Source organism: Columba livia, chromosome 1 (assembly GCF_036013475.1).
Source record: "Columba livia isolate bColLiv1 breed racing homer chromosome 1, bColLiv1.pat.W.v2, whole genome shotgun sequence".
In the NCBI taxonomy this organism is placed as follows: Eukaryota; Metazoa; Chordata; class Aves; order Columbiformes; family Columbidae; genus Columba; species Columba livia.
Genome location: NC_088602.1, coordinates 204,256,489 through 204,269,476, shown reverse-complemented (window position 1 = coordinate 204,269,476; position 12,988 = coordinate 204,256,489). Strand labels below are relative to the sequence as shown.

General features: G+C 47.1%; 1 protein-coding gene across 11 annotated transcripts in view; it reads right to left on the bottom strand.

Moving 5' to 3' along the window:
- Nucleotides 1–12,988, bottom strand: part of FRMD4A (FERM domain containing 4A) — a 395,327-nt gene that overhangs the window by 80,777 nt on the left and 301,562 nt on the right. For all 11 annotated transcript variants that reach the window (XM_065049256.1, XM_065049257.1, XM_065049260.1 and 8 more), the window contains one exon: nt 2,823–2,907. In XM_065049256.1, the coding sequence (XP_064905328.1) occupies nt 2,823–2,907 (85 nt within the window). The remainder of the gene's footprint in view (nt 1–2,822; nt 2,908–12,988) is intronic.

The following is a 12,988-nucleotide window of genomic DNA, read 5'->3' as shown; positions in this document are numbered from 1 at the left end:
TTGCAACACCCCCTGCTAGCTGCAGGGACGACAAGCCCTGGTGCTGCTTAGACACTGAATCCCCCTTTCCACACCCAGGGTAATCCTCCAGGCACGCTGGCCGGATACTCGCCCTGCATCTTAGCAGAGACTTTGCACCCAACTTTCAAATCTGCTGCCTTTTTTAATAGCACAGCGTGGCTTACTGTGGCTGGAAGTCAAATAGGGAAGGACCTGCATGGGAGACTGGAACACAGCAGGGCTATTTTTGGATAAAGACAACAGTCAGCTTGAATGTGCAAAGTAACGGTTTCAGGAGAGGTCAGACTAAAATAGACCAACCTAGATCTGTAGGCATTTTTTTTCCCCCCCTCTTCTTATTAAGCTTTCTCCAAAAAAAGAACAACAGTGTAAGCTTTTCCTGGCAATACTCCAAAAAGGAACTTTTCCCCAGGAACAAAACTGTGATGCTCACTGAGCTTGTTGCTGGAGAGGGCTGACTAAGCACATCTAACCGCAGCCTTGCCAAAGAGCAAAGCTCTTGCCCAGCTCAGCAGCCCTGCCTCTTCCCCGGGCACTGGAAAAAAGACATTTTTTTCTGGCTTCTACCCTGCATTTTAGGAGATGCAAAGTTAGTCCCTACATTTTAGGACATGCGGATGTCAAGAAGAAAGGCTCCGGGTTCAGCATAAAGCAGTTGGTTTAGCAGGTCACAAACCTGCTGTGGGCTGTGGGGTGGTGGTATTTGTTACACCATCACTCCCTGGCTGCAGCTGTCTTTTGCTACAACTGGAGGTGAGTCATTGTGAATGGCCTCTGCCAGCACAGGGGGGTAGGAGGGATCCTCCCAGGGAATCCCAGCTGTTGAAAAACCTCTCCCAGTCCCACACATGGAGCTGCCCATCCCTGGCTGAGTCCACATGCAGCCAGCTCAGGTCCTGGATAATTTTCTGGATCCTGACCTTTCTGGGGGTGCTGGTTGACAGCAAGTTGACCATGAGCCAACAGTGTCCCTGGCAGCCGAGAGGGCAACTGTGTCCTGGGTGCATCCAGCACAGCATTGCCAGCCGGGCAGGGAGGTGATTGTCCCGCTCTGCTCTGCACCGGTGCGGCCTCACCTGGAGCACTGCGTGCAGTTCTGGGCGCCACAGCTTGAAAAAGATATAAAGCTACTGGATAGTGTCCAGAATACGGCTACAAAGTTGGTGAAGGGTTTGGAGAAGAAGCCGTATGAGGAGTGGCTAAAGTCACTCGGTTTGTTCAGCCTGGAGGAGACTGAGGGGAGACCTCATGGCAGCTACAGCTTCATCACAAGGGAGGAGGAGGAGCAGGTGCTGAGCTCTTCTCTCTGGTGACCGATGACAGAACCCGAGGGAATGGCAGGAAGACATGCCAGGGGAGTTTTAGGTTGGACATTAGGAAAAGGTTCTTCACCCAGAGGGTTCTGGACACTGGAACAGGCTCCCCAGGGAGGTGTCACGGCCCCAAGCCTGACAGTGTTCAAGAAGAGACTGGACAACACCCTCAGACACATGGTGTGAACTGTGGGCTTGTCCTGTGCAGGGACAGGAGTTGGACTCGATAATTCTTGTGGGTCCCCTCCAACTCAGGACATTCTATGATTCTTTCACCGGTTTGGTCGGCTTGTGGCATCGGAGGGATCAGATGCACAGCTCTGCCTTGGGCGCTCAGGCGGGGAATGGAGGCCGTGCCAGGACGGCCCTTATCTCTGGCACACAGAGCGCCTTGCAAGGGGCAGCAGGCTGGTGTTCTCAATAGCCTACCAGGCAGGGCTATTTCTGGCACAAAAACATTTCTTTGTGGTGGCTTGTCCCTGTACAAGGTGGTTGTCAGTACACAGGCACACACAACCTTTTTTGCCCTTCCCCTGGCCCACAGACTCTCAGTTGCACTGTCACAATCATGTAGTCAAATGTATCCTTAACACACACAGAATCACAGAATGTCAGGGATTGCAAGGGACCTCAAAAGCTCATCCAGTCCAATCCCCCTGCCGGAGCAGGAACACCCAGATGAGGTTACACAGGAAGGCGTCCAGGCGGGTTTTTAATGTCTGCAGAGAAGGAGACTCCACAACCTCCCTGGGCAGCCTGTTCCAGTGCCTGTCACCCTCACTGAGAAGAAGTTTCTTCTCAAATTTAAGTGGAACCTTTTTGTTCCAGTTTGAACCTATTACCCCTTGTCCTACTGTTGGCTGTCACCGAGAAGAGCCTGGCTCCATCCTTGTGACACTTAGCACAAACTCTCACAGTCACACACCCCTCACATACTCAGCCCCTCATGCCAATCCCGAATCTGGTACTCACACAGCCTCACGCACTCACACTTTCCTTGCACACTCAGACACGCACATCTCACAGACACACGTACAGTCTCACAGACACACGCACTTTCTCTCACAGATTCACCTCCCCCCCCCGCCTCGCCCACAAGATGGCGCCCGCGCCGCAGCCCGCGCGGCCACCGCCGCCCTCTGCGGGCGGGAACCGCTCACGCCACCCGCTCAGCCCAGAGCGCGCCCCAACGGCGGTTTTTTAAAACAAAACCAGACGTTTCCTTCTAAATACACACCAGTTAATAATTCTAGCAGCTGCAGATTCCCTCCTACCAACCACAAGAGTTACTTCCAGGGGTGTTTTACCACAGAACCTCTGTCTGAGGAAGCTGGCCAGGGTGGTTAGAGACAGAGGAGTGAAGGAGGGTGTGAGGAGGAGGTCATATCTCAAAGTCGGGGTGTGACCAATGTAAATTTTGAGTCAGGAGATGCAGACCCAGCTGTCTCAGCGCACCCCAGTGCCACCCAGAGCTCCCCGAGTCCTCACCTTGTAGATGCAGGACTTGGCATTCAAGAAAAAGAGCTCAATGGTGGCGTTGTCCTTTAGATAGGAGATGCTTTCGATGTAGAACCTGAAAGGGAAAGCAAGAAAGGTGAGATACAAGGGGGAACCAGGGCAAGACATGCTGACTACACTAAAAATGAAGTTTCTTTGCTTATGCAGACTGGGGTAATGAAAGAAACTCGTGCATGCTCCAGGACGTGAACAGTCACCTCCACCACAGCCATATCAGAGAAACTGGATCATCAAGTGGATTATTTTTTTTCTAAAAAATTTCTTTGTTTTTGTTTTTAAACTTCAGATAATCCTTTATTCTGTTTGTTAGTGAACTCCCCTTCTTTCTCCATCACATTTTGGCATTTTTCCTTCACTCCTTTACCTAACCTGCCCATTTCTGTGCTGTTGACCTGCTTCTTGTAAAATGTTCGCTGACAGAAATCCACATCTGGGTTACTTCCCTGTCCACTTCAGCTCTGCATAAGGCAAATTTTGTAAAGGATTCTTTATGTATTTAGGCAACTAGTACAGAGGAGCAGCCAGCAATAGTTAAGGATCTTGCAGAATTTACCAGTACCGTGACTAGTGATGCTGGGAACAACTGGGGATGCCAATAATCTAGTTTTTTTTTGTGCTGAGATGACTTCTCAGAACTCAGTAGAAAGCCGACCAGCCCAAACCCTCAGTGTCAGAAAAACCCTCTCTCTTGCATTGGCTGATTACCCCAAATATTTGCAATTATGTTGACAGCCCATGATATGTATGAATCAATTCCATATTCTGAGCTTTGAGGGTTTGATCCTTTGGCAGTGAACTCCATGAGAGTGTTGCTGCTGGCTTGAATGGACTCCAGCCCTTAATTCTGCATTGTGACCTTTTGAGAAAAAAAGCTCAGGATACTGTCAAAGTTAATGACTGATCGTTATATATAAGTATGTTATGTGTTCCTCATAAGTTCACCGTGTTCCTGCATAGGTTCAATGAATGATTAAGGTGAATTTTGCATTTACTTTGTGTTTTAAGTAAGGAAAAAAAAAATTACATCTGTCTGCCTGTGCTGTTTTATAGTAATTTTTAAGCTGCAGTACAGTGGCAGCAATGTTCCTTACATAAATTCCAGTACTATCGTGCCTTGTCAGAGGCAATTAGAATAGGGAAAGTGCCAGGGAGATGCTGTCTGCATCAGGAACTTAAAAAAATATGAGATACCATAGAAATCCGGGTTGAGATGCGGAGTCCAGTTACAGAAAACCTTGTTCCCTGACCCTGCTGACACCCCTGGGGCTTTACATAAGCATTGGAGGGATTGTCCATGTTGAGCTGTTTGCAGAATTGAGGGTCTTAAATGTGACTTTCTTAGGGGTAAAGGTCAGAGCTTTGCAGTGCTCCTAAGTGTCTTCTGAAGACCCTTCAAAGCAGTTTATTTCTTGACAGATACAACCAACTACTTGCTTACTAGAGTGAGAGAAACATTTTGAGCTCTCCTTGTTCTTGTGCTGTAGTTCTCCTGCTGTTATCCCTCCTTCTACCACTTCAGAAGAGTTGAGATATAAGAAATAAAACCCAAATTAGAAAATATTTTGAATGTAGGGGTCATGAAGCACAAAACCTAAACTTTGTTTTCCCTTCTGGCTTCCACTGGGTTTCACCTCCTGTTCTTGAAATTGCCTCTCTCTCTTTTTTTTTGCAAATAAAAACATACTTGGCTTCAGAGATGCAAAAAAAGGTGCTGCATTAAAAAAGGAGCCTTCTTACTAGATATGCTCTCTGAGTGCAGCTGGCTTTCCATCTGCTAAATTCATGGATAAAAATTATAATTTTACACATTCTATGATTCTTGAACAACCTCCTCTGCTTATCACCACTACCAGTGCTATCAGAGTTGTGGCGGTGGGATCTTTATTTCCAGGGTCAGAAGAGTGCAGGAACATTTATTCCATTTTTGAATCTCAGAGAAGATCAGACAAAATGCCTTTTTTGTTTGTTTGTTTCATCAGTGTTCAAACAAGACCACCCTCCCCATCACTAGAGGGCAATATTGCATTTCTTAAGTCTGCAAGGATATTTTCCCAAGGCTTTCTACATAGGTACACAGACCATTTTCTATATAAAATTGAGTCTCTCTGAGCGAAGAGCCCGCACAAGAGACTTCATCTGCACAAAGAAGACCCAATTCTCATGATCTCCAGAGTGGAGAGTGTGCTGGGGAGCTACTGGTTCTCACACAGGCACACAGACAAAGGAAAAGCGTGTGCACCGGGAAATCGGTGCTACTTAAAACAATTTGCAGAGAGAACCCTGATGGGATTTGCTGTGTGGCAGGCTCAGAAAACCCCAACTGGAGCAGAGTCCCCTGAATTCACAGCCGGAGCTGCAATGACAGAAAGAGGAGGGAAAGACACATTTTTGTGCTGATGGTGAATCTCTGTCAGATCTCCTCCCGTTGCCAACTTTTCCAAATACGGTGAAGGAAAAGACACTTTACAACGACCAATGTCAGTGACTAAGGAGGCAGGAAGAAGCATCCAGCTGCTAAGGCAGTGAACCGAGCAAAATAATCTGGGTTAAATTCCTGCCTCGCACACAGGTTTCCTTCGTGTCCTTCAGGAAAATGTTTAGCTGCTTGGGGCTGTTTTGTTTAGATAATACCCCTCCCTTCTCAGACCCTCTTTGTCTGCTTTGCCTGTTAAGCTTATAAGCCCTTTCCTACGGCGTGATTCAAAATCCTCAGTTTTGAGGGGCGACTCTCAGGTTTCTGCTGAGGACTCCCCTGAGAGCAGCATTCCTCCATGCACTGCGAAGCTGATATATCCATGAAATAATGGATGGGCTGGACAGAGAAACAGGCAGCACCGTGTGTCTGACACCTCGGCTCAGCTACCGACGTCTCTTGCAGTACAGCCAACAAACAGCTTTGCCTCAAGCAGCTCCTACAAGGGGTTCCTTGATAGCCAGACACCACTGCTGTGAGAAATTAGGTGCTTGCAAGAAGGGGGAACAACCCCACAGGACTTTTTAAGTGTAAAAAGCAGAGAAATAATTTTTGAAAAAGTTTAAAAGATCAGCCAATGCTAATCTATTTCTGCCTTCCCCATCCCTCCCCACCCCCAGTAGCTTATGATTCATCAAGTACATTTTCTAAGCATTAATTAAATAGACCAGTGAATATTACGCTGCGTAATGAACACAAAGTGCCTATCTTGACTGCTCCCTCTCGGCAGCAGGAAGATAATAACGAATACTGCAGAAGATTGCTTGGAAGACTTCAGAAGCTGCTGCTTCTGAAATGTTTAAGGCTTCTTAGCTGCAAGGACATGCCTCGTACTGATCAGATTGTTCTATATTAAGCGTTGGTTAACTGACAACTTGCTCTGAGACAGCTTAAGGCCCCTCACATCGTGATGAATGGCAGTTCCCATTGTAACCAGCCAAGCACAGACATTTATACAGCGATGCTTGTGAGAAGCCTGTGGAAACTCCCGATTCTTGGGTGATGGGAAACTGTCACTAAAGTAATTCCTCCTTTCCATTACACACATGCCCACCTCCAACTAGCAGCAGGGAGAAATGCCTCACTGAGTATTGGACTCACCAGTTTGATTACTGGTTCTTCAGAAGGTGGAGATTCCCTGGCTGCTGCTGCTGGGCTTGTATGCGAACCCAGTGAGGTACGTGCAGATGGGAACATTTAGCAGTGTTGGAAGATGCTTGGTTACTAGTGCTTCATCCTTGCAGTGGGGATAGGAGGGCTCAGGACTATTGGGGAAATGGCCTCCAAAAGCACCTGAGCCAGTGAGAACTGAAAAGAGCAGCGTTTCCCATTGCCACACACTAAAAGAAACTATATATATATATATATAAATGGCCATCTATCACCTAACAGGGACCAAGCTCTGAGCATTCAGGTTCCTGACTCTGTAAATGTACTGTCCCAGCTTTTGAGATCACAAGCTTGTGCATTTATTTCCAAGTAGAATCTGTCAAATGGTGAATGTATTTCACTGTAGTCCTCAACACAATGATATTTCAAAGCATGATGACAGCAAATGGATTTTTTATCTAACAAACCTGATGAAGGGTCTGGAGTGCAAGTCTAATGAGGAGCAGCTGAGAGACCTGGGATTGTTCAGCCTGGAGAACAGGAGCTGAGGGGAGACCTCCTCACTCCCTACAATTGCCTGAAAGGAGGTTGTAGCATGGAGGGTGTTGGTCTCTTCTCCCAAGTAGAGAGTGATAGGATGAGACAAAATGGCCTCAAGTTGCACCAGAGGAGGTTTAGTTTGGGTATAAGGAAATATTTGTTCCTGGGAAGGGTTGTCAGGCACTGGAACAGGCTGCCCAGGGAAGTGGTTGAGTCACCATCCCTGGAGGTGCTTAAAAGACATGCAGATGAAGTTCTTAGGGACATGGTTTAGTGCCAGAGTTAGGTTATGGCCGAACTCGATGATATTGAGGGTCTTTACCAACCAAAATGATTCTATGATTGTATGATCTGTCTGAGGGCAGTGATATCATCCTGGTTCTTGGGACGTTTGACTCTGGTGGGAACCAGCTGGTCTAAAAGGCTTTTATCCAACAACAAACCCATTTTTTTCAACAAAAAGAAACACTCCAATGCTCCCATTCTGGTGCTATGGTGTTTTCTTCCAAGAAAATTCAAAGATAACATTGGAAGGACTTTAGAAGACCTCAAAAAGATTTCATCACTTAGTTTCATTGAGGAAGAGCATCTTTTTGAGTAGTACCCCTACCAGAAAAAGCTGTCGTTAAAACTGGAGCCCTGACTAGGACAGAGGGTCTGTCTGCCATCTGGAGAGCCCAGACCAGGCAAGGACACAGCAAAGTGCTTTCTTGTTACTGTCCTGTTAAGCCTCACTCCTCAGATGTGCTGCTGCTCTAGGATGTAGGCAGGGGGGTGGCCAGAGGGGCACAGGACATAGCTGGGTGAGGGACATACCAGTACATGCGGCTCTGGGAAAAATCGCACAATAACAAACCCAAATGACTCTTCTCTCCACTGGTGAAAACATTATTTTTCCCATTAAGAAGGAAAATAAAGCATAAAACCAGATTTCATGGGAGAAGTCAGAATGAAGCAAAAGGATTTTGGCTTGAAGTGCGGTCACCTTTCCCTGTGCTTCCTCCTGCCCTGGGTGGGAAATGCACTCAGACCTGAGAGAAAGGACTGAGGTGGGCAGAGGAGTGTCCCTTGTCCTTCCCAGCTGGCTGACTCCATGCTGGTTGGGACACAGGACAGAGGTGTCAGCAGAGCTCGGTGGCTCTCTCAATGCACTGCCCTGTATTTCATTATTACAAAGTAGTGGATAGAGGAGACCCCTTTTCTGCCTCATCCACCCTGGGGTCTGGCTCATTAGCCTTCACCCTGTCATTTAAAACCTCAGAGGATAATTTGAAAAATATGAGGCCATTTGCTAACCAGGAAAAGAAAAATCACATGCATCAGTATAATGGATTTAAATGCAGATGTCATTATGTCCAGTGTCTTGTGCTAAATGTGTATTCTGAACAGCTCAGGCTGCAGTGCTCCTTTCATGTTCCAGCCCTGTTTGCCAACAGTCATGGGCGCTGGCTTTTATGTGGGGACACTTAAAGCTGACAATGGTCATGCTAAGTAGTTGGCCTGTTAAGTAATTAGCCAGGAATGAAAATCAGAGGCGCTTAAAAGGTTCCATTTACCCCCCTTCTGCATTCATTTTGATTCTGACCCCATGTCCCCTGTTCTTGTGCCACACTCAGGCCCCCCTTGCCCAGTGCCAGGGGTGGGTATTTGGGGGACAGGACACAGCAAGAGAGACCTATGTCGACTTCTACCTCATTGCAAGGAAACCACAAAACAGAAGGTGAATGTGATTCCAGGAATACAGGGAATTGCAGCAAATAAAATAAAATAAAAAAGCTGTGGATATCATTAATCCTGAGCCTGTTCCCTCACTTGTTCCTGCCAGCTATACTGTACTATGGAGCTGTTTGCACCTTTACTCATTACCCATCCGTTCCTCTCAGTGTTTGCAGGAGGTTGGCTCATTTAACTCTTGGAAAACCAGGCATTTGGGGGATCTTTGCTCATTCCTATGCCCCATCTTCTTCAAGTACAAAGTACTAAGTACTTGCCCAGGGAAGTGTTTGAGTCCTCATCCCTGGAGGTGTTTAAAAGCTGTATAGACAAGGTCCTTAAGGACACGGTTTAGTGCTAGAGTTAGGTCATGGTTGGACTCGATGATCTTGAGGGTTTCTTCCAACTGAAATGACTTTATGATTCTATGATTCTAAGGGATCTGCTTTGGAATATGTAGAGACCAGCTCTCTTCCTCTCTTGCAGGCTGTATGTCCTGGGAATCTTCAAATCAAAGTGCTCCAGTATGGACATAGAGGAGAGAAATCAAGGTACATTCCTGCCCGATATTTGGTCACAGCATCAAGCATCACCTGGAAAGGCACTGACCTCAGTATAGTGAGTCCTCTGTCCTCTCACTGGGTGGGGAACCAGGCCTGGCCACACCATAAAAGCAGCCACCAGCTCAATATATTCTGCACATCACTCCACCCCTGAAATGTCCCGTGGTGCTTAGGGTGCAACAGAAGTGCAGTTTTGTACAAAAACGTTGTTGCAGCTCCTCTTGGCTTGGAGTGATGGGGTTTTCTGTCCCAAGTAGGATGTGGGAACAGTGACAGATCACAGCAGCATGCTGCCTTCCTCCCCTCCTCTCCCTCAGTCACCAGGGGCATTTCCCCACACTCTCCTGCCCTTTGATCCTTACCACAAGTGATAATTTGGCTGTTAGAGGTAACTTGCTGGTACTCTGTCAGTATTTGGTGGGTAGCAGCAATATCCTAATCTTGTATTTATACAAATCCCTGCATGCCGATGATTTGTAGCTCCTTGCAACCACTCTTTGAACACCATCCTGGGTGGCAAACCAATCTTTTCTCCAAGTCATTTTCCTAAAAAAAATACTTTCAGTGCTATTAGTTGAGTTGGGGTTGCTGCAAAATACTCTCTTTTTCTTAGCACGCTCCCATTTACTGGGTAAGACAAGGGGTGGTGGTTTTAAACTAAAGTAGGGGAGATTCAGGCTGGACATGAGGAAGAAATGTTTTACTTTTCCCATTTTTTACTATGAGGGTGGTAAGATACTGGAACAGGTTGCCCAGAGAAGTGGTAGGTACTCCATCCCTGGAGACAGAATCACAGAATAAGGGTGCCAGAGCACTGGACCAGGCTGCCCAGAGAGGTTGTGGAGTCTCCTTCTCTGCAGACGTTCAAACCCACCTGGACACATTCCTGTGTGATCTGCTCTGGTGAACCTGCTTTAGCAGGTGGGTTGGACTGGATGATTTCCAGAGGTCCCTTCCAACCCCAACCAGTCTGTGATTCTGTGATTTGTGGACCATCTTTCGTCTGAGGATCTTGAACCAATTTAGGAGTAGAAATCCCTCCAGCAGTGGCACACAAAGGTAGGATTTGGATGTGAAAGCTGGTATGGGGTTTACTTACTCACTGGCTCTACCCTTTTGTCCAATGCTGTGATGATGGGACCTCTGATAACAGACTTCTCTTCTTGCTTCACTGATGACAGCAAATCACACCCACTGGTGTAAGGTATAAAATCACAAATTCCAATGAAAATGGAAACAATGTCTGCATGACTTTGACCCAGTCAGAGCGTCTGTGCGTAGGCATCGACATCGCTATTGCTGCTTGATCCAAATTAGGTACAAATCCTACGCTGACAGCATCCATCATTTCTGCATAGTACCTATCATGCTGTCTAAATGCTTCCCAAAATTAGACAAGACAATGCTGCCAGCATCAACACATTCAAAATGTGCCTTAAATCAACAAATTTTTAGAATGCTGCTTTTTCTTCCCCTCAGGTGGCTGAACGGAAAGGAAAAACAACTTATCTCCTTCTCTAAACACAGCTCACTTATACAAATATATTCCCAGTTAAGCAGCAAACAGAAATGATGTTATGGGACTCAAGAGCCAGACTGCCATTAAGACGTGTGTGTAATGGATGGCTTAGCTCAGAGCTGTGCGCTAAGTAGCAGAGCCCCATTAGTTCCTTTCCTCAAGCAAAGGTCAGTTTTCACACGAGTAAATCTTCCGACCGGACAGAAGTTTCTCATATCTCTAAAGAGACTCTGAGGAGCAAAGCCTCCCCGCAGGCAATTTATTACACCTTCCCCCGGGTGAACGGAGCAGGGGGCCACACTGAGAAGGCTGCAATAAATTGTCTGCAGGGAGCCTTGTCTGCCAGCACAAACAAGGTCTGAGTCGCTGTATTTATACGCTGTGGCTGGGTAGGAGGAGGGGGTTTGCAGGGCTGCTGGCTTTTGAGATCTTTCCTCTTAGCGTATGCACAGCTGATGCAAACCAAACAGCAAAACACAGGCTGTACAAAGAGATGGGGGTTATGGCATGATTTTGCTGGACTTCATAGACAGAGCAAATCACAAAATCCCCCGAAATCAAGCTTAGTTGGGCTGGGTTGGTTATGTGGGTTTGATATTCTGATTTTTGCTATTGGTTTTACAGTACCCCAGCAGTGCATGGGGCTGTAGAGATATAATATGAGAAGACATCTCTTTGTCTCTCTTATATGTAACATAAACTGCCTGTGAGCTTGGTGTGGGAAGTTACCAGCTCAGTGCTGATGTGGAGACTGCGTATGGAAGGAGCTGAGAGAAGAGACAACTAGTCACGAGGATGAGAACAGAGCACCCCAAAGTGCCAAAACATCTCAAGGAAGTTCCCTGAACAATCCTGGGAGGATCAAGCTCCATGGCAAAGTGGGGTTCAGCGCCACCCTCCTTGCAGCTCCCCCTGCAGAGGGGTCTGCAAGGGAAGAGCAGAGCAGCAGAGCAATTTGTGTATATATGTTTTCTCCCCAGCATCTTCTCCTGGGTGCTAGCAGGCGAGATGAAGCATATCCATGGGTGGGAGAAAACTCTGCCACTTCTTTCCTTGTCCCCTGGCTGCGAAAATGATGTATTTGATAATGTCCTCAGACCTCTCCCCTGTTCCTGTAAACCCCTGTCTCGCACCATGGGACAGAGAGAGGGTTGCTCCTTCTCTCTCCTCAGAGGGGAGAGACGGGAGCTGGCGATTCCTCATTCCTTGCGTGGAGCAGTGCGGTGAAGTGCCACATACACCTCTCTGGTGGGGAAAACTGTGGATGGAGGAATATCCCATTACAAGTGAGACAAATAAATTGCTCTGGTTAATTTAGTGTGGTTCTGTTCCGCTCCTCCTGCCGCAGAGAGCTGCTGTCATCACCAGCTCCTAATCTAATTTCTTGGAGAGATGCAAAGCTGAGTGGAAATGAATGGCTCACATAGCCATGGTGTGCTGGGATCGCCACGTGAGTGAATTGGGCAAGTTGGGAGCAGGATGGCATGAATCTGCACCCTGTGCATGTCTTCTGGCCAATATGGGAGGCAGCAGCAGGTTGTAAGATCCATCCAGCCCTCTGAACAACCCCTATTACCAACCACTGTCTCTCTTTCTTCCAGGGTTAGCTGTTCTCAAACCGTCTCCCACTTCTCTTATTGTTAACATTAATCCTTTTCTAATGGAACACATGTTTAAAGACTGGATATAAAGGACAGCTGAAAACCTAAAATAGCATAAGGCCTCATTAGCAGCTGAAATCTGGTCCGATTCCGCTCAGGCAGTCAAGCAAAACCTTGTAGATGAGGAATGCCTCCTCAACCCCGGCTGTGCCGACCCCATTTGAAATAATAATCTGAATCTATGGGCTGCCCTTGATGCACACAAGGGGATTCATCAGGTGAAAAGAAGTAGCTGCAATGTAGATGCCTACCTCTGAGTAGGGGTTTCGGGTCAGAGGAGAGGCATAAGTATATTAAACTGCAACTTATTGAATTCCAAAGCAGTCGTCTAAAATAAGTCGGATGAATTGATCCTGAAAAATGCCCATTTCTTTCCAGTGGTTACACAGGGAGGCTGCACTAATTAGCCCTGACATTGAACCATCTGCCAGGTAAACATCTCAGGTTTGGTGTGGTGAATCCCACCTCAGACATCTGCCCCACCAGCCTCAGACGTGGGCCACCGCTGGTGCAGATACAGCTACATTCCTTCAGGGTGAAGAAAGCGATGGCACGTG